Source organism: Phoxinus phoxinus (assembly GCF_949152265.1).
Source record: "Phoxinus phoxinus genome assembly, chromosome: 4".
Taxonomy (NCBI): Eukaryota; Metazoa; Chordata; class Actinopteri; order Cypriniformes; family Leuciscidae; genus Phoxinus; species Phoxinus phoxinus.
The window spans coordinates 23,099,172-23,124,605 of NC_136879.1; the positions used below are offsets into that span (position 1 = coordinate 23,099,172).

Below are 25,434 nucleotides of genomic sequence, written 5' to 3' on the forward strand. Positions count from 1 at the left end.
TATATATAGAAACTTTGCACCAGCAAACACTCATTTTTAAGTCACATTCATCAAAGATCAAGATTCCGATCTTTTACATTTTTAGTTTAGTGTTTAATTGAAAGGTTAACATTACATTGTCAAGTTGAGCTGGAATGGAGAGATTGATGGAGCAGGGTACATAACACTCATTTGACATTTATAAATTACAGTGATAAGTTATTCCCTTGCACAAGGACATAAAAGCAACTTAATGGCACAGTCTGAAAGGTTAAATCTCATTTAATTATCTTCTGCCTCTAAGTGCAAAGAAAGCTTCAGATTTGAACAAAGCATATAATCACGTTTTTAATGTGGTTTTCTGAAAGAAAACCCAGTTAGTGTCCTTAGAGAGCTGCTCAGCCATATATTGTCCCAATACTCACTGAAAGTCAAGTCTTATACGGATAAAGGGGTTTAATTTAATTGAAATGATGACCGTGACGTTGCCAAAGGTTTTTAACCCATGAATACATGGAGCTTAACACACCATAGTATTAACTTTCTTCTGGGTTTTCTTCGGTGCTACTACTCCTATTCCTGTTATTTTTTTATCCATTCCCAACTGATAAGAGTTGTTATTTGTATCTCTCCCACTACAATCACTTATCATGAAACTCGGGTTTGTTAAATTATCATGCAATTCTGAACCTTTTGACAGCAGTTGTGAGAGATCAATCCCAAATTTAAAATACAGAAACAGAAACTTAAGTTACACACGCATTTTTTAAAAGGTTAGAAACTTTGGTGTTTGTTTGAAGACATACATGTCAAGCTTTGACAGAACTTTAGGTCTGAAACACAACCGAATCCACCTGAACCGATGAAGCTCCTCACAGAATGAGGATTCCAGTAACTCTTTTCTTTCTTTGTCTATAAAGTTGTGCATTTATACTAAATGTGATAGTTTGCTTTTTGCCCTAGAATGCACAGTGTTCATTCCCTTGGCTACATACTCGATTGAGGAAGATATCGGAGAACTTCTGATTCCTGTGCGAAGATCTGGAGATGTCAGTCAAGAGCTCATGGTGGTCTGCTTCACACAACAAGGTGAATTATGATTGGAACTGAATGAAACTTAACTTAAATGTTTTTCCATTCTTTACTAACCAAATCAAACTTCGTGAACTTTTAAACTTATCAGAATTCTTCAACTACATGTTTAAGTGGCGTTTGTCCCTGACTAAACCTGTGAGATTAAATTTGAATGCTCAAAACTTCCCCTAATCTTCCCTTTATCCTCTTCCGTGCAGGTACAGCCAAGGGCACGGTTCCCACCACAGTGCTTTCCTACTCTGACTACATTTCCCGACCCGAGGAACACCACAGTGTGCTGCGTTTCGATAAGGGCGAGACAGAGAGGCACTGCCGCGTGGTCGTCATCGATGACTCCCTCTACGAGGCAGAGGAAAGCTTTAATGTCACCCTAAGCATGCCCATGGGCGGCCGTCTGGGTCAGGAGTTCCCCACCACCAGAGTGACCATCCTGCCCGATGCAGATGATGGTGAGAATCTTCACTGTGTTGGATTGGTTTGGCATGCTTGCTGTTTATATTTCAGTTTCGTAATATTGTTTCACTAAGAGAGCGTTGTTTGAGGTTGATGATCAGAGGCATAAAAAAATATATACAAATGAGCCTGTGGGATAAAGTTCTGCAGTAAATGGAAAATATAATCGCAAGAGTTTGTAACAGTTGCTGGACCTTTTGAGTGGGATTTCAAGTAATCAGTAGTGTTTTGCACTGCTTAAGCAATGCACACAAAGACTGGAGAAATCTTAAATATTTTTTTCAATATTTATGAGCGCTCTGAATTTTTAGGCAGGGCATCTTGTAAAACAAACCATTCTTTTAAATCTTTGGGGCACTTGCAGGCTCAGACGTTTGAAAAAAAAAGCGTCCATATGAGGCAGCAGTCTGGGAAGCTGTCGGAGGCTTTGTTTTAACACAGTCCCGTAGCGATCTAGCGCAGAAATCTGAAGGCAAGATCACACTGAATGTTTAATCTAAATTCATAGGATTTATTGAACACCACAGCAAACCTTGAAACGATTTTCCAGCCATAATTCCTGAAGTATGAAAGCATAGAAGGGTGCAGCCTCACCTTAATGGATTATTTTGTCTGTAGAGAGATCGTTATTATTCCAATATGGTGTTTTGGATTTCTTTCTTTCTTTCTTTTTGGTGCTTCAAAGAGCAACCTGTCTGAACCTTTCAGAGCGAAGCTGTGCTTGGGGAAAAAAAAGTTTTTTGTAATGACATTTTTATGTAATTATAAATAATTGTAATTTAATATAGTTTAACTCATAATAAAATGAAAATTCTGTTATCATTTACTCATCTTCATGTTGCTCAAAACTTATTTTTTTTCCATACAATACAATTATCATTGAATTATCCGACTTTTATAATAAATAAAGCCATTCTAAAGCTATGTGCGAAGAACTGACATTGGGTGAGCAACATGAGAGTGAATAGAAAATGGCATAATTTCCTTTTTTAGATAAACTATCCATTTAGAAAGTAGAAGTTTTTATTGATAAACAAAACGTATATAACAGATCCCGTCGTGTATATTTTTTTCCTTTAAATTCTATTTGATTTAAAATTACATTATGCAACAGATTTACTAAACAGGGCAAATAAGCGTTAGCCTGGTCCTACCAGACTCTCGTACATTTCATTTGTAGTTCTGAAGGAAAATGAAAATTGAGCAGAAGTACGTAGGAGGGCGGAGCCAGGCTAAATAAACTTAAATAAACGAGTGCAATTCCAAAAAAAAACGATAAAGAACACAAACACAGCCGGATCGTTTCCATAATGTCCAACACAATCTACCAAGAGTAGCGCAAATTTGCGTCTGGTTTAAGACACGCTTTTTTGGTCTTTAAATAATGACGCAAACACCTGTAAATTGACTAGCGCAAACCTTAGTAAATCACCTTGCGTGATTCATGTCAATACTCCCCTTTTCATAAATTTTGCATCTGAAAGGGAAACTCCTACAAATGCATATGCAATAAGGTCAGCCGCAAAAATAACCCTGTCCACGCCTTTTCAGCGCACATTTTTCACTGCCTGTCATTAGTAAATCCTGACAGTAGTTTTCTAACACCAAAAGAGGGTTGGCGCTGGCACAAGCTGTTAGTAAATCTGGCCCTAAATGTGCACTAAAAACAAGACTATCCAATATGAAGTAGAAAGCAGTGTTCAGTCGTGTGCACACGTGCGCCTGTGCCCCTGAAAGCACCTTATCGCTCATCTCCAGGCGTAGTTACAGGTGCTGTTCTCTATCATATCTCCCCACGGTGCCTCTTTGTTCAGCAACACCTCCGGGCCTCCCCTCCCCTCACAGCTGCCCGGCTATCTCCTGAGACCGATGCTTATCCTGCACAGGCAGGGTACACTGGAAGTAAAAGATCCAACAAAAACCGCTGATTTTTAATTTCTACCTACGTGAAACTCGGATTCTGTTGGGAAAAAAAGAGCCCTCAAGTTTGTGGGAGGTCTGAAATCTATTTGCATTTACACACACACACTCATGCAGTAGATACAATTTCGGCATATTACATTTATTCAGATTGTGTTTGATGTATAACACCATTTGAAGTAATTTGGTTTATACAAGCAAATCTTTCATTAAAAAATCTCATGGAAAACAAAACAGCAGGGAAATCAGACAATATACAGCCTGCCTTTGCCAAAGCTCCCCTATCTCTGGGCAAATTAATCGTGGATAAGATGATTTTATTGCTATGTATGGGAACATTTTATGGTGTTTAAAGTGTCCTTATTTTTAGAGGACAGAGGTTACATGCCTCAAATTCCCAACAGTTGGTCGTTGTGATGTAATTTAAACCGCTGCGTGTCGAAACACCGTGTTTGAGACTCCAGGGTCAGCTCTGGAGGCGTCAGCACAACTGTGGTGCCACGTTGATGTCTCTGTCAGGATTTTTATGAGGGTCGACTTCAGAGAATATTTGTCAATCTGTAACTCTGTCCAGAATGTCACCAAGCCATTCCAAATGTAAGGAAAGTGAAACATTGACAGGAAGCATTTGGTGGTAGTGTGGGAGATCAAGTGACTGAAATGGTGACCGTTTCATTACAGCTGCTTTGCTGACTTTTAGGTGATAATTGACTGTTTGCAGATAGATGGATGGATGGATGGATGGATGGATGGATGGATATAGATAGATAGATAGATAGATAGATAGATAGATAGATAGATAGATAGATAGATAGATAGATAGATAGATAGATAGATAGATAGATAGATAGATATTTGAGCTAACAAATTTGACTCAGTTTTCAGTTTTAACTCAGCTCTTGATTTTCAAGGTGACGTAAATGACAATTGGAAGTCTCTTGCGCATATCAGTTCGCAGTTTGATCCTGTTTCTTACGGGTGATTTGTCAAGTATAAATACACGGGGTGGAGGACAGCACTGCCTTGTAGAAACTGGCTTTGTTTGCATCTTCATTGTTATTTTGTTTTCCAGTCCAGATTCTTGGCTGATGTCAAGAATTTCAGCAAGAAGTAGAAGAAAAAAAAAAGAAAGAAGGAGCGAAAACATCGCCCGGAGCTACTGTCTGACAGCAGTGCTCGTTCGCCTTTGCAAATGACGCATACACCTGAAACCTGATCGACTGTTTTTAGAAAAGACAGCACCGTGTCAGCTTATTGAGTGCCACCTACTTAGAGTACTCAAAGCACGCACAGACAGCAGCAACACCGGGTAAAAATAGTCTGCTTACACTGGACTTTTTTTTTCTTTGGTATTTTTTTTTATTTAAAAAAAAAAGTGATAGGTGGGTGGATGGATGAATGGATGGATAGATAGACAGATATAATGGCAGACAGAAAGATAGACAGACAGACCTCTCTTACAAGCTTTACCTCTAGTACTACTACTCTATTCTGTCTGTACTGAGTTTCTCACACATGTTTGTTTTACTCTCCAGGTAAAACTTTGTATTGATTTCTGTTGTTTTAGCTTATAGTGAGAAAGGGCTACTTTCATTTTTCTACCTTTACCTTAAGGCCCGTTCACACCAAGGACGATAACTATAAAGATAACGATAAAGATATATTTTCAAAAATCGTTCTCAAATAGAATAGCAGAGTTCACACCACATCTATTAGGATAACGGCACAGATAAACAATATAATTTATATCACTTTCAAAACGATTTTATCCAGCTTAAGATGATAAAAACAATGACAGCCAATCATAATCCATCCTGTGGTAACAAGCTCGAGCATTTAGAGTGACAGACAAGCACGCGGTTAGAATAAACAGAACGATATCGTCCGCTGGTGTAATGTGTGGACGCTAATATAGGTATCTTTATAGTTACTGTTCTTGTTATGAACGGGCCTTTATACAGACCATTTCAGGTTTTACTGTTCTTGTATTTGGTCCTCACAACCCTTCTGTAATGGTATTGGTAACAGAAATCAGCTGGCAACATCTCATGTAGAAAGTCTGTTTGTTGATAATGAGTGTGTTGGGGACGTGTTCTCGCACGCCGCAGTAACTGCCGCTGGATACGGCAAAAATCACCCTCGTAAGCGTAGAGAAAGAACTGCGCGTGAGTTGTTGTAACTGTAAAACAAGAGGATACTTGTACCTAAGGATCGGGCTCACTAATATGCTGCTTGATGTCAGGCAGTGAATGTGTGTTGTTGGGCTAATAAAGCTATGATTATGAACCACTCGGAGGGAGAGATTTGAAGGGAGTATCCGGAGGGAGCAAAATGAGTGTAGGTGTCTGTCTGTCTGGAGCCTATTATTAAGATTCAGTCTTCCGATTCTGTGTCAGCCTGGAGGAGACGAGGCAGATGTCCTGTGGTGATGTCCTGTTGTGAAACTGTTTGTTTATTCCTGATTATTGAAAGAACGATTTGATCAACAACATTTAATGATTCATGGCAAAATTTAAACAATTAAAAATGTTAAATAACCATTCATCAGATGTTTAAATTTAAAAGGAATCTGAATCTCATTGCGTAATCATCAGTTTTTGGACTTTTGAGCATAGAACTTGCGACTGAAATCTTTCATTTGGTCTCCACATTACATGCAGGTCATTTTGTAAACAGTTAAGCAATGTTAACATAAATGGCTTTTGCTTTTTTTTTTTTTTTTTGCGGTTGAAGTAAATGTGACCTGCTTTTTTGCACAAAAATTACCTGTCCTGGTGCTTTTTAAAAAAAGAAAATTACCTTAAATCAATTCAGACTCATTTGAGAGCTCCTGTGGAAAGGTGTACAATGTGTTCTCTCTGAAAAACACTTAGCGCTGTGCTAATGTGTTCTGCCATTTTCTTCCACCCAGAGGTCTTTGCTTTTTATAAATGCTGTCGCTCTGTGGGAATGCTAAGGAAAGTTCAAGCGCACAAACGTGTCTGTGCGTAGATGTGTGAACCGCACACCAGACTCCCAGGGTACATTCTGCCTCTCCCCCCAGGCTAACGCCAAGTGTTTAAATCAGATGTAAACTGTGATATACATAAATATACGTGTTTGTGTGTGTAAAATGTATTACAATTATTTCAAATTTAGTAATAAATAAATAAAGATGCTATCGTCGGCCAATCTAAACAATATTTTAGAAATAGGAAGAAATATTTTATGTTTCAGAAATCATAGTCTTTGAAATGATTGCATTTCCCTGCTTTGTTTCGGCTTTTTCCACCAGGAGGTTTAATTGCAGAGAGTTGAAATGAGGTGAGAAGGAGCTGTGCATTAATGTCTTCTGGTTCTTTCCTTGTGAAAAGATTGTTGGCTGGAGTTACTTTAAAGAGCAGCTTTTGACCAAAGCGGTCACATTTGCAGTGAAGTAAAATGCCAGTTAAGAGTGATTGTCCGAGTGCACTATAGGCTACAAGCCAATAATTCAAGTTTTGGAAAGATAATGCATTAGTGTACCTATAACTGCAGAACCATTAAAGGAAAGAAAACCCTCAGTTGTCCAAATTTAGCCCACTAGCACCATGGCAGACTGCCACATGGGTAACCTGAGCCACCCTGTGAAGATCCTGAGTTTGGGTTTGGGTCGTGTAGGAGCCAATGGCTTGCCTTTCAGTTAATGGACTGTGGTGCTTTGAAGCTCACTGTTTGTACCTTTTACAGATGAACCTTATCTGATTGTGGGAGCAGTGAGACACACACCAAAACGCACCCACACAACAAGCAAAACCAAAGCACTCATTTTATATCACCTTCCGATCGCCCACAGTACTTTATGTCTCTGCAGGGACAGGCTCTGGCAGTGCCAAGGCACATCATGCAATTATATTTAATGTGTCTCCAAGACCTAGATAAAGCTGGAGATAACTGCCTCTCTGTTTTTTCGGAACTCTACATTTTATAATGGGATTTTCACATCATGAACAATTTCCGCCCTTGGACACAAAACTCAAGGCAGTGCCTAAAGGCATATTAGCCCCCCTGTGAGCTTTTACGCAACTTCACACGATTGTTATGTGCGTTTTATTGCAGGTGAAGCATGTCAACTTTTTTTGTGAGATTAAGTTTAGCCTTTGATCATTAATGCAAGTTGTTAATTTAGTAGTTTCAGCCCATTAAAAAGGAAATATGAAACACAAAATTATTACTATTGCTCATACTTAAGCGATAGTAATCGGCTGTATTGCGATGGCAAGTTTGGAATAGAAAAGCACCACTTAAACTAACATAGCCATTAGTCCTAAGTGCCACATGATCCTTCAGAATTCATTCTGAGCATTATTGAGGTCACATTAACTTGCCTTCATGTTATTATGTTAAACCTGTGTGTTTGTCTTCATTCTGAAGGAAATATTTTGCTGAATGTCCAAGCTGCTCTGTTCATTCACAAACTAAACATTCTAAACTAAACTTTCGAACACATCACTAAAAAGACATGCATTCAGATGTCAAACTTAATAATGTGGCATGGAATATTTGTCAGAATTTTCATTTTTCCGTGAACTTTTTCTGTCACTCAAAATTTGACTCTGTTCTAATGTAAGAGTTGGAGCTTGAATAACTCTGTGACCGGTAAAATCATTCTATGATGGGCCCTAACAAAAGCTCAAATGCTGAAGTGGTTCTATTTTAAGCTTTTTAATGGGAAAAAAACCCATCTCCAAACACCCCGCATGACCTCATCAATGCATTCCATCCTAATGCGTCAACAGTTCAGTGCTGGTTTAGGGGTAAAAATGAACCTGCTGGGGGTTTTTTTTCCATCACATCGCCTGTGAGTCCTCCATGCCACACAAGACGAAACCGAGAGGAAAAGAGTCTCGTCACACATGTTGTTTGTTTTCCTTGGGCTTAGATGCGCTTCCTACCGTGGACGTATAGCAGCTTAAACTCCTTCAACACCCTCAATGTCTTACCCTCAATCAGATTCAGTACATGACACTGTGTCTTCCAAGAAAACACATTTGGAAGCTGAGTGTGACATAGACCTTTCACCAGCAGATAGGGTGTTTGTGAGATATGAACAAGGATTTGGCACTGAATTCTAAGATGGGTAAAGTGTTAATTGCAGACAGACAGGTCCATGCTAGCCCGTCTGTCTCCACATCTCCGTACCTTTTGTCAAAGCTGCCTCAGACAGTTCCTCATTCTTAAAGGGATAGTTACCAACCCCCCTTTTTTACTCACCCTCAATACAAACCTGTATGACTTTCTTCTGTGGAAAACAAAATATATTTGGGTTTATTTGTCTATATAATTAAATGTACAGGGGTCCAGTGCTGTTTTGGCCCCCATTGACTTTCATGAAATGAACACAGTTCTCCTAAATATTTTATTTTATGTAATAACATTACTCGTGTGGTGATCATGCTTATATCTAGATTGTTCATTCCATTTAACATCACTTTTTATTTTATTTTCTAACAGCACCAGTATTTTATTTCGGAGAAATGGAGTACCACGTAGATGAGAGTGACGGTTATGTCGAAGTCCGGGTTTGGAGAACAGGAAGTGATCTTTCCAAAACTGGAACGGTCACAGTGCGGTCTCGAAAGACTGACCCGGTTTCAGCCGAAGGTATGTTTCAGACAGACCTGTCCATATGGCAGTTCTTTGTGCAGATGCTTTTATATTTAATTACGGTCAACATGCTTGGTTAATATATTGTTAATACATTGTCGAGCTTGTATTTCGAGAAATCCACACCATGAGACAATAATATGCTGTTACAAGCCCCACAGGCTTTACAACACACACAAAAATAGACAGCGCCAGAAGACGAGAGCCCTACTCACTCTTACTGACAAGGTCTTCAGTGCCTCTATCTACCATGTTCTAGAAATACTCCTTCCATCTTCCTAGCATTATTCCCGCTCATTTGCAGGGTCCGCGTGACACACACACACATTTGATTTGGCACAGGTTTTCCACTGGATGCCCTTTCTGACACAAACAATGCTGACAGCCATGCTTGGGAAGACGTGCAAATTTCCCACAGAAAGGACTCCTGGCTCAGCCGGGGTTCGAACCGAGGACCTTCTTTTCAAGGGAAAAGTAATTCAATTACAGTTAATAGATTATTTAGTAATTAATTACACCCAACATTGCTAACCACAAATATATTCTTTTACCAGTCTAAAATCAGTATACTTTATTTATTTAGCTTTATTCAGGACAAAAAGGTTGGCCATTCCTGTGACAATGAGAGAGGCATTTATTTTCCCACTGTTAATTTACCTGTGAGAGGAAATTGTTCCTTTGTCATTGAACTTTCGTAATTTGTTTCTCCATTGACCCACTAACTTTCTTCAAACCTTTAACACAGCTGGTGTGGACTATGTTGGGATTAGTAAGAACCTGGATTTTTCCCCGGGCGTCAACATGCAGACGTTCAAGGTTACGATCCTGGATGACCTGGGACAGCCGGTGCTTGAGGGGCTAGAGAAGTTTGAGCTGGTTCTCCGTATGCCCATGAACGGCATATTGGGAGAACCAGGAAAAGCTACAATCTACATCAACGACTCCATCTCAGATTGTGAGCGGTCTTATACTAATCCTTAAAAAGGCAAAATAAAGTATGCAAAAACAAGACCAAAACAATTATGATAATCAGGATTTGGGTTTAAATATGAGACTTTTGTTTTTTAGTGCCCAAGGTGCAATTCCGAGATCCTACGTACACGGGTAATGAGAATGATGGACAGATTTCTGTTATTGTGTATCGGAGCGGAGATCTGAACTACAGGTCAAGCGTGCGATGCTACAGCCGTCAAGGCACAGCCCAAGTCATGATGGATTTCATTGAGAGGCCAAACACAGACGTCTCCACCATTGTATTTTTACCAGGTAGTATTAAGTGTGTTTAAGCTATAAAAATTACTTATTCCAAAAGAAAATCCATTGATTTATGTATTTGTGTAGGTGAGGTGGAGAAGCCTTGTGTCCTCATCCTCGTGGATGGCACTGAACATGAGGAAGATGAGGAGCTGAGATTGGTGCTGGGAAGCCCCAAGAGTGAGTCTCCGTTTGGGGCCTCCATAGGGGCTCAGAATGAGACACTCATCAAGATAAAGGATGATGCTGACAGTAAGACTGTTATCTCTTACTTTCCCACATTTCTGTACCCATTTATGTTCACTTGCAATTGCTGTAATCTCTGTCCTAGAAAGTACTTAATTGACCTAAGAGCAGAAAATGTACTGTAAGGCTGTGAGTTTTTAAATTTTTTATTCAGAAATGTAGATTTTAAGGATGTATAGGAGATGTGGAAATAGGAAAACCCTACAAGTCGTTAGTGTAATAGCATGCATTATTTCACAAAATAATATTTTAAACAGGATAAGAATCCTGAGAAAGAATGTAGAATTTAAATTCACTTCTCGGCTAGATTAATTTAAAGATAAATGAATGTTTTTGTCAACATTTATAAGTTCACTTGCAAATAGATTGCTTAAAGGGATACTTTACCCAAACATTTAAATTATGTCATCATTTACTCACCCTAAAGTTGTTCCAAACCTGTATGAATATTTTTTTCTTCTGCTGAACACAAAAGAATATATTTTTAAGACTATGGGTAACTAAACAGTTGATGGGCCCCATTGACTTCCAAAGTATGGGGGAAAATACTATGGAAGTCAATGGGGTCCATCAAATGTTTGGCTACCGACATTCTTCAAAATATCTTCTTTGATGACAGAATTTAAATTTTTGGGTGAACTATCCCTTTAAATCTTTAAAGATTTTTAATCATCAGTCTGGTTAAGCTGATTGGTCGATATTAGTACTGACATTCATCGTAACTTTCCCGCAATCCTCCTTCCCCAGAGGCCATTATCAGGTTTGGAGCAACCAAGTTCAGTGTCAGTGAACCCAGTGAGTCAGGGCAAATCACAGTGGTGAGGATCCCGGTCCATAGGACAGGAGACACGTCCAAAGTGTCAGTGGTTCGGGTCCACACAAAGGACGGCTCAGCTTCCTCTGGAGAAGATTACCATCCCATCTCTGAAGGTGGGTTCAAACGCAACATCATAGCACAGTTTTTTAAGACAACTCACCGGGGAATTTCACAAGAACATGTTTTACCCCAAAATCATCATTTTAAATTTCAAATGATGCTGATCAAAGAAAATTAAGCATTGTAATAACAATAAAAACATTGCCAACCCACATTCACAGTAACCTTATACAAAATAATAAATTGAATAAGATAGAATAAAAAAATAAATTTCATTCATCATAGTAGTATCATGTTATATTTACCTAATGTATGCTGATTTAAAAAAAAAAAAAGTTGCATCTGTTATACTGTATTTACCTAATTTATTCTGATTTAAAACAGCATAAATCAGCATGAATTATGTAAGGGATGATGTACATCCAGCCGGTTGTTCTCTCAGAATAACAGGGTGACGAGGACCCCGACAGGACAATACAATAGTCACAAAATGGCAGCAGCTGCGTTTGTATGAAACGAGAGAGCGTGTCCACGATACTGGATGGCATAATTAAATGAACTGTACACAAAATATTGATTCGACTGTGTTTTAATATTTTATTAGCTCAGCAAACGCAAAACATCCACAAAGAAAAAACGCTCCTAGCGCTGCTGACTTCAGTAACCCGGATGAGTCTGCGTTATCTGTTTCGAACGGTTGTTATCTGGGAATAACATACCACTGGATGGCACTATTGACCAATCAGAATCAAGTATTGCATCCACAGAGCCGTGTAATACAGTGCTATGCATAAGTTTAGACACCCATGCTAAAGTTGCCTAAAAAGAGGAATAAAAAATCTTCTTTTGGAAATTTATCTTAATGCCTTAATTTAAAAAATGAGGAAAACTCTAACCTTTAAGGACACCAATTTTCTTTGTGAATGAATAATGTATCGTAAATAAATAAATGTTCTTCCTTAAAATACAGGGTGCATAAGTTTGGACACCCCTATGTTAAATTCCCATAGAGACAGGCAGATTTTTATTTTTAAAGGCCAGTTACTTCATGGATCCAGGATACTATGCATCCTGATAAAGGTCCCTTGGCCTTTGGAATTAAAATATCCCCACATCATCACATAGCCTTCACCATACCTAGAGATTGGCATGGTTTTATTTCAGTTAGCCTAACAGCTGGTTTGATTTGCATTGAGAGATGATCTTATGGAAAGTACTCCATGCCAATCTCTAGGTATGGTGAAGGCTATGTGATGATGTGGGGATATTTTAATTCCAAAGGCCAAGGGAACTTTATCAGGATGCAGAGTATCCTGGATCCATGAAGTAACTGGCCTTTAAAAATAAAAATCTGCCTGCCTCTATGGGAATTTAACATAGGGGTGTCCAAACTTATGCACCCTGTATTTTAAGGAAGAACATTTATTTTTTTACGATACATTATTCATTCACAAAGAAAATTGGTGTCCTTAAAGGTTGGAGTTTTCCTCATTTTTTAAATTAAGGCATTAAGTTCAATTTCCAAAAGAAGATTTTTTATTCCTCTTTTTAGGCAACTTTAGCATGGGTGTCTAAACTTATGCATAGCACTGTAAGTAAATATAACAATACTACTGTATGAATACAATTATTTTTCAGTTTACCTATTTTATGCTGATTCAAATAGAAAACCAATTGTATTCCTAATAGTATTTGTTATATTAACATAATTTATGTTGATTTAAATATAATAAATACTACCAAGAATATAATTGTTAATATGACAATTTCCCAACTGCAGATGTGGAGTTTAAAGAGGGAGAGACAGAGCACATTGTAGAGGTGGAAATCCTGTATGATGGTGTGCGGGAGATGAGAGAGGCCTTCACGGTCCACCTCAAACCTGATGAGAACATGGTAGCAGAAATTCAGGTACTCCAAAATATGCTTGCCCTGGAATATGGAAACAAAGTATATAATCTTGCTGTCTATTAGACCCACACTGTGTACATTATAGCTTCTCTTCCAAACCTTCAGGTCACCAAAGCCATCATCTACATTGAAGAGGCGAACAGTATGGCTGACGTGACCTTCCCCTCTGTGCCAGTGGTGGTTTCTCTGTTGCAGTACGATGATGCAAGCAGGACGAGGGATACTCAGCCAGTCGCAGGATATCCCGTACTCTGTGTCACGGTAGGTTCACTATATAGGGAAACAATGAACATAAAAGATATCCATCTATCCATCTGTCTGTCTGTCTGTCTGTCTGTCTGTCTGTCTGTCTGTCTGTCTGTCTCCATCATATATATATATATATATATATATATATATATACATACATGCATACATACAGTATGTTAATTTATTTCTATATTTATTATAGTCATGCAACTCCAAGTATCCTGACTTTGACCGGACGGGCTCCATCTGTGTTTCGGAGCACATCAATAACACCCTGACCCGGTACCGCTGGCTGGTCAGTGCCCCTACAGGACCTGACGGTGTGACCAGCCCCATGAAGGAGGTGGATTTTGACACCTTCTTCACCTCCTCCAAAACAATCACATTAGACTCAGTGTATTTCCAGGCAGGCTCGCGTGTGCAGTGTGCAGCCCGGGCTGTCAACTCAAATGGGGATGAAGGCCTGGAGCTCACCAGCCCCATAATTTCCATCAGCCAGGAAGACGGTGAGTTTAGTGCATTACAAAATTACCACCAGTTTTAGACCATTTCTGGGCCAAAAAAAAAGATGAAAAGACAAGCTGCTGTCTGATTACATTTTCTGATAATTGTTTTTTTTCTAGAGCTCTGCATCATTTGATCTTGATATAATTTTAGCCTTGCTAAAGTAGTGTTTATGACTGTAATTTCCTCAGTAAATTTTTTGACAGTAATCTCTATGATAATATTTAAAAGTTTATTTCCATTATTTTTTTCTCCCTAAAGTCCACTTATAATGTTAGTCAAGGTTTCTTGTACCAAAAAAAATGTACATGGTAAAATGTAGTTTCCCATGGCCAGTTTAAAACCTATAGAAGCTTGTTTCTACCACTGAATAAAAAAAGATAAAAGGTAATAAGGACTTAAGAATTAAAAAAGTCAGAATTACACTTTGTTGGGCTGCGTTTAACTCGCAAACTTACTAGAACTTTTCTTTGGGGGAATCACCATCGCCATTTTGAAGTGCACTCAACTTCAGAGGCCTAAAGAATGGAGAGTAAAACAAATTCATAAGTGAACTGAAAAACTTTAAATAATAAAGCATAACCATAGCAGATTCTTAGTGACTAAGGGCTTAGGGCGTTCCACTAGTAGTGGGCACTCGTGCAACGCAAGCAATGACATACATCTAAGTGATGTATGTCATTGCCCTGGCCCTGTCTTAATGTGCATAATTCACACCCACTTATTGTGATCCAATCGGTTTCCAGTAGAAAACATTAAGTCCCGCCTTACAAATTTTCTCATTGAATATCCTATTTCGCTCAGAAATATATGGAAGTAAAATGGGTTGCAAATATTTTTTCATGCCCCTTTAATCTGCTGCTGTTTAATTTTTCTTTCTTTTGGCATCAGGTATGTGCCAGCCTCGGGTTGTTGGCACAGTTGGAGCTGAACCTTTCTCTGCCAGACTGCGCTACACTGGAGCAGAAGATCCAGACCATCCAAACCTCATTAAACTGACTGTTACCATGCCCCATATTGATGGTCAGTACACCTACCGTAGTGGAAGCAGATTTTGCTTATCAGACTGTCCAGCTTATAGGGAATCATATGATAAATCACAATGACTTTTCTTTAAAACGTATGTTAATTTTCATATTTTATCAATTTTCTTCACATCTTTTTTTGCACACTTGTGGTGTGACATTTTCGAAAAGCACAAATACTCTGTGTAGTCTCACAACTAATATATATATAAAAGAATGAATATATATATATAAAAGAATGAATATATAAATATATAATGCTGTTTAAAAGAGTTTGATAAATTTCTGTCAGATCAGATCAGTGTTATTTTAGTATTAAGTACTTTTATAGTTATGATTCATATTGTGAATTATTTTTTATTTTTAGATTTTCCATTTTCATTGTAATTTTAGTTTAGGTTTTAAAACTTTTTATGTTGTTTTGTCATTTTGATTAGTTTTTGAGTTTTTTATATTTCTATTTAGCTTAAAATGATTTTTGTTTCAGTTTTAGTTATTTTAGTACTTCAACTTACAGTTATGTATTTATGCATGCATGCTTTATTCCAATGACAAAAAAATATTTTTAATATTTTAGTTAACAATAACAACAGATACATCTATATTACATCATCTGCCTCATTCCCTTGTTAGGTATGTTACCTGTAGTCTCCACTCGGCCGCTCTCCAACTTTGAACTGACCCTGAGTCCAGACGGCACGCGTGTTGGAAACCATCGCTGCTCAAACCTGCTGGACTTCTCAGAGGTGCGGACACGCTACGGTTTCATCTCCGACGCCACCCGCAATCCAGATGCCATTGGCGGGACTGCGCCCTACCAGTATAGCACGACCCTCAGGGGACAAAATACCCTACGATTCTACCGAAACCTGCATCTGGAGGCATGCTTGTGGGAGTTTGTCAGCTACTATGACATGTCTGAACTGCTCAACGATTGTGGAGGGAACATCGGGACCGATGGACAGGTGAGGAAAGAGAATACAACTATTTAATTACATTTCATCATGCCTTTAGCATCAGGCAAATAAAAAGTCAAATACACTACCGTTCAAAAGTGTTTTTTTTCTAAGAAATTATTTTATTTAGCAAGGATGCATTTAATGTATCAAATTGACAGTAAAGACATAACGATTTCTATAAATAAATGCTCTTCTTTTAAACTTTCCATTTATCAAAGTGTTCTGAAAAAAATATCATGGTTTTCACAAAAATATTAAGCTGCACAACTGTTTTTTTTTTTTTTAAATTGATAACAGTAAGAAATGTTTCTTGAGCAGCAAATCAGCATATTAGAATGATTTCTGAAGGATCATGTGATATGACATTGAAGACTGAAGTAATGATGCTGAAAATGTACAATATTACTGTTTTTACTGTAAGTTTTATCCAATAACTGCAGCCTTTGATTAGAAAAAGAGACATCCTTTGAACGGTAGTGTAAGAATGTATTTTGTGCCCTTAAAAGCGGCTAACATGTCTCTATCTCTGTTTTGTTTTGTTTCAGTGTCAATTCAGGAATGCATTTAACATTTGTTTCAAGTTTTAGACTCCTGCTCTTGATGTATGGATTTCCAGTCTATGCCAAACATATTAAACTTATTTCACAGTGCTGAGATCACATCAAACCGTTATGCTGTGGCTATCCGTTTTAGCTTATTGGCAAAGGCATTTGCTTTATGCACCTCAAGTTTAAGCAGCCCACTATTTGTCTTTTGCCAACAATGAGTCAAAACTGACCTTTAGATCATAAAAAAATCTTCTCTTTTTTTTCTGTTCTTCCTTTTTAACAGCTTGGAAAGGGTAGTCCTTAAAACAAGCTTGGAAGACAACTGTTTACATGCCTGTTTGAGCCAGTCGTTCATCTTCACCATGGACACATGTTGGTTTACTCTGCAGTTAATTAAAGTGGACTAGTGTCGTTAAACAGGGATGGACGGGTGTACAGGCCACATTCAAGTTCAGTGAAGTCGATCTGTGAAGTTATCCAAAACACTTTCTTAAAGAGTTCGCAGTTAGTGGACTATGCTGAAGTGCTTCAAACTAAAGTACTGCAAATCTTTTAGGATACATTTTTCTATTAGAAATGTGTGATTCTGACTGTTAATGTAATTTTAAGAGGGTTTTTTTTCAATTAATTGATCATTTCTTTTCAGGGTAAACTAGTAAATGGGGTAAACTGATGAGGCTTGCAGAGTTAACGTAAAGCCAGAGCAACAGCACCATCTGCTGGTGGCAAATATGTATATACAGTCATTCCAAATGCTTTTTGCCTCTTTTATTTGGCAACCAAAGTAGCCTATATGTAATAATCATGAGGTGGTTAGAATCTCATGTGCTAAATGATTTGAGACTGTCTATCCAGCAAACACAGAATTAACTTATAATGTCATGTTTTTGTTTTGTTTTTCGGGACTAAAAAATAGGTTATTTTTTGAAAGAAAGTTTCAGGGAGGTTTGTGTGACAACCTGTGCAGAACCTATACATAACTCTCTTGCAGTTATTTTTACTGTAGGTTTTATTTTTATAACCATAATTTGACCTTCCCAGAACATTGCAGGACGTTATAAAAAAAAATTTGGACAACAAATCTTCCCATAATGTTGCAGGCAGATTTTTTTGCTGACAAGCTAAAGAGAACCTTTATGGATCTTTAACTGAAAGTGATTTTTATAATCATTAATGAACCAAATGTAAACCTTCTCCAAACCTAAAGGGAACATTCTGTTTACGAAAAGAAAGCGTTCCTGACTAATTAACAGAGAACGTTTGTATGTTAATTCTGGCTAGATTCCCAGGTAGGTTCCAAAAACTGTTATCTGGGTAGTTACTGTAGTATTGACCTTTCTGTCCTGTGTAGGTGCTGAACCTGGTGCAGTCTTATGTGACCCTGCGTGTGCCCCTGCACGTGTCATACGTGTTCCATTCACCCGTTGGCGCTGGTGGTTGGCAGCACTTTGACCTGCAGTCGGAGCTGCGTCTCACTTTTGTTTATGATACTGCCATCTTGTGGAGAGATGGCATTGGTAGTCCACCAGAGGCTGAATTACAAGGCAAGACAGCACAATTTTCTATTTGAATATATTTTAAAATGTAATTTATTCCTGTGAAGCAAAGCTGAATTGTCAGCATCATTACTCCAGTCTTCAGTGTCACGTGATCCTTCAGAAATCATTCTATGCTGGTTTGATGCTCAAGAAACATTTATTTATGTTGAAAACGTTTGTGTTGTTAATGTTTTTTGTTGTTGTTGTGATACTGTGATACATTTTGTGTCAGGATTCCAGCATTCTATTTGAAATAGAATTTATTTGTAACAATGTACAAGTCGTTATTGTCACTTGAAAAAAATCGTACTGATCCAAAACTTTTGAACAGTAGTTTATATGGATTTTTTCATTATGTGAAATTATTTTTTAGGGGCCCTCTATCCTACAAGCATGCGGATAAACGAACAAGGTCGCTTGGTTGTCAACTTCCGTACAGAAGCACGTTTTCGGGGACTCTTTGTTACTGCACATTCAGGTGTGTTATAACATCTTAAGCATATTAAATATACAAAAGGTACACGTAAATGATTTCATCTGGTTCTAATAATTGTTTTTCATTTGCTTTTTTATTATAATTTTTTGGCTCACAGCTTCATGAAAGCAATTATTCAACTGGATGCAACTGTGAAGATAAATCCTATAGTCATAAGTCACAAGAAATTATATATTGAATATAGAAAATGGAACCAGCTCTTGTTACAACTCTATTCTAATAACTGTAATTCAATTAAAATAATTTTTAAGTATCTTTGTAAATAACGGTTGATGCCAAATGTAATGTTTGAGTATTTTCTAATTATTAGAAATTAATATATGAAACAGTTTTGATTTGGGGGTGAATTAAGAGACCTTTCTTGTGAAATGTGTTAATATAATGGGTCAATTCATTGCAACTTGTAACGATGAGGCAGTGTCATGTGATCTTACTTGTGTTCAATCAGAATAATAACATTTCTGTTAACACAGCCTCCCTTATGACTTCCATGGTCATGTGTGCGGACCACCCCGGGCTGACCTTTAACCTTAGCTTGGTGAGAAGTGAGCCAACATACAACCAGCCAATGCAGCAATGGACCTTTATCTCTGATTTTTCTGTAAGTCTTCAGGGTGTCTGATTTTTAAGCATTCAAAGCTAAATCTGCTCTTTATACTATGGTCCCTTATTCTAACGTTCTAAGCTCATGGTCTAGGCTAAAGCTCATATCGCAAGTGCACTTAGGACGTGTCTGAATCCACTTTGTAGTTTAACCTCGGGGAAAATGGTCAGCGCACCAGGCGCATGGTCTAAAAGGGTTTTCTCTATTCTCTTATTGAGTAATGGGTGTGTTTTTGGCTTTACGTGCAATAAACCAATCAGTCTCATCTCCCATTCCCTTTAAATGACAGTTGCGCTCGCGCCATGGCGGATTCGCTATTTGCATGACGGATTTTGATAGTGGAAAGACAGAGCGCGTCTCCAGAGCGCAAACAGATCTGCTTGGTTCATGCGCGCGAGTAGACCTTCTACGGGACATGCCGGATTTCACCATATCTTTATGTACACAACAATCATCTTTTACATTTTAATCCTTTTATTTTTAATATTTGGCATGTTTGTTTGCTGCTGCGCATCCCTGTGTGTTTAATAAGCAGAGTTTACGTGTGTTGTGAACCCGCCTATAGGCGCACATTACTAACGCGCTCTTTAAATAACACAAAAATGTTTTGTGCCATTGACTGGTTTCAGTTGGTCAATGGCGCAGTCTATTTCAGTTTCCTCAAAATAACAATATACCATCAATGCGCCTGCACACAACTTGTTTTTATACCAGCACGCCAATGGGCGCACAGATGAGCGCAAATGCATTTGCTATTTAAACAACGTGGCACAGGACGTGAAAATGATAATTGCGTCGGGCTGAAACTAGCACAAAACACTTGCGTCGCGCATGGCGCTGCATTGTGCAAAGTGTATGATAGGGCCCATAATGTTCATGGTTGTATTTGTCATTGTTGGGTCATTACTGTCTTTCCTGATAAGTGTGAAATACTTTCCTCCAGGTGAGGGATTACTCAGGAACTTACACAGTGAAACTGGTTCCCTGCACGGCTCCTCCCAATGTCGAGTATAGCTTCCGTCCTGTGTGCCATCCCAGAGAGCCAATTACCTTTGATCTGGACATACGCTTCCAACAGGTCAGTACTGAATCACAAGCACTCATCAAAGGGTTCACGTCAGTGGCTGTATAGCCGAGCTCAGAGTTTTCCTGTGTGTGTGTGTGTGTGTCTATGGCACTTAAAGCTTGCAGGGACCACATCATACATACTGTACATCTTTGCAAAGCCTACATTACAGTCTGACAGGTTTAAAAAACAATCAATTCTGAAAAGCAGAACTAAGCACATTCAAAACTGATTAATTGTTGATTCAAACCTTTTTTTGGCGGCTGCCGGGGATGAGTAGAGTGCAGTCTCGACTGTTTTAAAATTGCAGATGTCCTGGTCAGGCCAGTGTGCACATGACGATGAACAGGAGTTGTCCTATAATCGATTTCAATTAAGTCATTCAACTGTGCTCTCACAGTTAGTTATATTTATGAAGAGCCTTTGAGTCGTCTCCCACCACAGGTATAATCCCCATTTTGAGAGTTGGGTTACTTTCCCACTCTTTACTGTAGATACAACTTACTATATATGTATGCCACTTTTGGCATAGCGATCACTTGAATATCCAGCTACAAGTACCGCGCTAAAAACCTGTTACTCATGAATGATCATGTTTGCCTGCTGATCGCTGATTGGCTAAAATTGTTTGCTCGTTGGCGACGTCAACACCAACACTCTGTTGACTCTGCTCAAATTTTGTCCACCCGCCCAAACCAAATTTTACCCTCACAATCAAATTAAAATTTGCATATTTGCAATTTATGTGCAATAAATTGTCTTTTTGGACTTAGTATTTACAGTAATTTTTCATAGTACATCAAACTCTATTTCAAAATCTAGTAAAATTCAAATAATATAATAATACTATAATTTTGTGTAATATGAAGTTTAGTGAAAAATAAAGTGCATGTTATTCCCTTTAGGTGAGTGATCCAGTGCCAGCAGAGTTCAGTCTTAACACACAGATGCTCCTACTTTCAAAGAGGACTCTCTGGTTGTCAGACGGCTCCATGGGCTTTGGTCAGGAGAGTGATACTGCTTTCTCAGAGGGTAAAATGCTAAAAACAACATTTTGTTCATACATGTGATTTGATCCTTTGTCCAAAGTAAAGTTTATGAGAACTGAAGTATGACACCTCTCACTAATTCAGGACTGTTGTATTTCTCTAGGAGATGTCATCTATGGCCGTGTAATGGTAGATCCTGTTCAGAATCTTGGGGACTCGTTCATCTGTAACATCGAGAAGGTGTTCCTTTGCACAGGGGCGGATGGATACATCCCGAAGTACAACCCTGACAACTTTGAGTACGGCTGCTTAGCTGATTCACCATCTCTTTTGTACCGATTCAAGATCATTGTAAGTATAGACACAAACTTTGCACAAACAGTTGGATTTTTTTGTTGTTGTTGAATATTTACTTTTAAAGTCTAAATCAATTGTAATAATAATAATAATAATATAAATTAATATTTACTTTTTAGTAGGTTTTTGAGAAAAACAAAAAACTAAAACTAAAAAACACGCAGTTGCATTAAAGAAATACATACAAACAGCTAATTGTAATTACAATTAATCATATTTAGAAAACAATTAAACATAGTGACATCATGAATTACCGGTAGTTTATATTTTAATTCCATTATATTTTCAGGTTTAAGTTGTGGTCATTTTGTTGTTTTGATTAGCTAAATGTTGCCTTGGCAAGGAACTGAAATAAAAAATATATATTTCAGTTATTATATTACAATTAACATAAATGTTGTTTAACTCTTTCTTTGCCAGCTTTAAAAAACATTGCCATCCAGCACCGGCATTTTTTTTATCATTTTCTCAAAACTTTCATGGCCCCCAGAATCGTGCATTATAATTTTTTATCAACACTTGAACATTCTGAACAAAAAGCTGAGAAAATCACGTTTTTGTCAAAGACTACATCCAGATCGTCTTAAGAACGATGATCAAAACATAGATTGAGTGCATCAACACCTATACCTTCAAGTCCTATACCTTTTACTGGGTCGACATTTAATTTAATATTAGGCGGATTTGATTTGTATGCTGTTTAACGTTTGATGATAGCGTTAGATTACATTTGTGCGCAATGCTTCTTCACTTGTTTTGGGATCTGGAGCTTCTGTACTCTTATAGGAGATGCGTAATTGCGCCCCCTACCATATAACACTGAAAACATGGATTGCCAGAAAATTGCCAATGGTGGGGAAAGAGTTAATAGTTTTAATTAACTATAATAGTTTTAATTAACTATACCGCTCAGGATTGATAATTGTTATTGAGAGCATGGAGAACAACCTTGGTTTTGTGTTGATTTCAGGATCATTTGACAGTATAACATATGTATAACACAAGTTTGAACTTATTCTGCTTTACAGGACAAAGCTCAGCCAGAGACTCAGGCGAGAACATTTGGTAGCATTAGTTTCAATGCTTTCCTCGCTGTAGACGATCCTCAAGCTCTGGTGCTGGTAAGGCAGCCAGGCTCTGATGGCTTTAGAATGGATTCCACAGCTTTGTTTCAGGTGAGATGCACACAACAGCAGGTACATTAAGAAACGTTGCGATCATGTTCTGATGCTAACACTGTAACACTCCTCCCAGGTGTCGGCAGGCAGGGAGTGGTACATTCACACCATCTACACCGTCCGGTCCAGAGACAACGCAAACCGGGGCATTGGGAAAAGGAGCCTTGACTATCATTCTGTGACACACAGCCATTCAATTTCCAAAAGGTCAGCCAGCAGCGTTCCAGATTTGGCTCAGGATATTGGTGCAGAAAATAGTCGTGGCACAAACATCTTGCATATAGCGCTGGACCGCAGCACTCAAAAACAACCCAACCTTCACAAGGAATCCCAAGCGGAGGGTGTTGTTCCCAGAGAACTGAATCACAGGGACTCTAGTGATGACCGGCTTGTCTTGATCATAGGAATCTTGGTAGGTCTTCTCTTCACCATCGTCCTTGTCGTTCTAGTCGTTCTGGTGGTGCGATCTAGGCGGGAGAAGAACGTCACGGAGTCCCCCAAAAGCTCCAACAGCACAGAGCCCATGATGACGCAAGTCCTCGATAGCAACAACAGTTCAGAGGTTTGATTTCCCAACAGTGGACCCCCCCTATTCAAATCACTTTTTGTTTGCAAGTGCCTCTTGATTATTTGCTTGGGCACGCAAAGACACATAGTGACTCGGAGTGGTTGCTCTCTACCTCTCCTCGGGATTTTGACAGTCCGAAAGTGTACTTGAATTTCAGAAGCACTTCTGTTGTGACTGCTTTAATAATAGTTTGAAGTCTGAATCTTTTGCCGAGAGAGTCTTGTGTACTACTGCTACTGTTACTACTGCTTGATGGCATCGATATTCATCCAAATGAAAGTTTTACTTTTATATCCAAAGGTGCTAGATGAAAGAACGGTATTATGGAAAAGGATAATATTGTATAAATACAGGTTGTTTTAAGTCACTGATCATTTTTATTGACTTATTATTATTATGGATGAATGAATTGTACTATATACTGGATGGGTGATCCATCCATAACATAATTTTGTTCTTACGTTTATGTGTGTTGTTTTCCCACTGCTATTATTTCTACTTTGCAAAATAAATATACTGTAGTACAATAACTTCAGTAAAATCAAACTAGCTTTCAAACTAACTTTTGCTATTATCAAGAATGAGATTGTTTTATTTTTTGGCAAAACAACAGAACATTAGTAGTCTATTCCTTTTCTGTATTTTACGTATTTATGGTCAATAAGTTTGCATGATTTTATTTTAATTTTTTATCTACACTTACTGTGTAAAAATGTATTATAGTGTATTATAAGTCAGATAAAATGTTGGGGGAAATGAGCAAATGATTTTGCCTTGTTGCGCTTCTTTGACGTTACATAATAGACCTTTTCACGGCAGCGCCATCTTTGATTTTTAACGGTAATGAAAGCGAGGCTGTGAGGGATAGACATGCATACATTCATCTCTTCAGTTGGTTGTACTGTTATTTAATGTTTTTGGATTTTTCTCTAAACAGAGAGATCTGTTTTTTTTTTTTTTTTTTTTTACAGTGGATACCATTGAAAACATGGTAAACTTTGCAGCCTCGCTTTCATACCTGTCATGGAGCTGCTCTGAATAGGGTCTATCAGCCGTTACTCTGGTGACCACCTGGTTATTGCTCTGTTGCAGGACAGTAGTGATTTTGAGTGAATGCGGGACACGTGTGAGAGAAAAGTTCACTGCTATTTTACCATATAAATATACTGATATTTTTTACATTAGTTGGAAAGCCTATTTGCTATCACTTTGACTCATAACGTTTTAAATAGCCAAATATACTTGACTGGCACACAATTTGCCCAGGTTCGAGTGATACGATGTAATTTAGACTATGGGACCTATTCAGTCTATACTAGTTCTAAATATAATGAACTGAATAAAAGGCTAGTAGGTAAAAATAGCTTTTTATTCTAAAATAAATTCCCTTAAGTAGTGGCAAGTTTATTTTCCTTTATTATAATATGCAATCATTAAATGCATTTTACTGGATTCAGTGCATCTTGAACTTGTATTTGTTGATTTGAATAAAAAAAAGGAACTCATTTCACTGCTAAAACGTTGATCACTTCTTTACTTTCATTTTTAACAACAATGTATATTCACGTCGGCGTCCGACCCCAATGCCTTTCTTCCCGGATGTGCATGAGGAGGTCTCGAGGTCCTGGAAGACACCCTTGTCTTCCCGTGATCGCTCGGCGACCTCCTCCGCCTTTCCTCCCCTTGATCAGGCGGCTGTTTACGGGTACACTGGGGTGCCTATATTTGAACGCTCTGTTGCGATGCAACTGTGTCCTCAGAGTGCTTCTTCCCGTGGCGATCCTAAGCACCCCTCCAAAGCCTGTAGGTTTTCGTCTACTCTGGTGGCGAAGACCTATAGAGGTGCGGGGCAGGCAGCCGCCTCTTTGCATGCCATGGCCACTCTGCAGGTCTAGCAGGCCCTGATGCTCAGGGACATGCACGAGGGGAGGACTGACCAGGGCTCTTCAATGAGCTGCGTGCCGCCACTGACCTTGCTCTCCGGGCGACGAAA

The 25,434-nt window shown here is 38.4% G+C and overlaps 1 protein-coding gene across 1 annotated transcript in view; it reads left to right on the forward strand.

Moving 5' to 3' along the window:
• The window catches only part of frem2b (FRAS1 related extracellular matrix 2b), a 72,705-nt gene extending 47,755 nt beyond the window's left edge, over positions 1-24,950 (forward strand). The window contains exons 5-24 of the mRNA XM_079611218.1: positions 943-1,068; positions 1,272-1,523; positions 8,920-9,069; positions 9,818-10,027; positions 10,141-10,338; positions 10,414-10,578; positions 11,320-11,502; positions 13,230-13,360; positions 13,466-13,621; positions 13,812-14,115; positions 15,005-15,136; positions 15,772-16,103; positions 17,997-18,189; positions 18,557-18,661; positions 19,153-19,280; positions 20,227-20,361; positions 21,255-21,381; positions 21,502-21,689; positions 22,724-22,870; positions 22,950-24,950. Of these exons, the coding sequence (XP_079467344.1) occupies positions 943-1,068; positions 1,272-1,523; positions 8,920-9,069; positions 9,818-10,027; positions 10,141-10,338; positions 10,414-10,578; positions 11,320-11,502; positions 13,230-13,360; positions 13,466-13,621; positions 13,812-14,115; positions 15,005-15,136; positions 15,772-16,103; positions 17,997-18,189; positions 18,557-18,661; positions 19,153-19,280; positions 20,227-20,361; positions 21,255-21,381; positions 21,502-21,689; positions 22,724-22,870; positions 22,950-23,441 (3,854 nt within the window). The 3' untranslated portion in view covers positions 23,442-24,950. The remainder of the gene's footprint in view (positions 1-942; positions 1,069-1,271; positions 1,524-8,919; positions 9,070-9,817; positions 10,028-10,140; positions 10,339-10,413; positions 10,579-11,319; positions 11,503-13,229; positions 13,361-13,465; positions 13,622-13,811; positions 14,116-15,004; positions 15,137-15,771; positions 16,104-17,996; positions 18,190-18,556; positions 18,662-19,152; positions 19,281-20,226; positions 20,362-21,254; positions 21,382-21,501; positions 21,690-22,723; positions 22,871-22,949) is intronic.
• Positions 24,951-25,434: the final 484 nt, after the last annotated feature.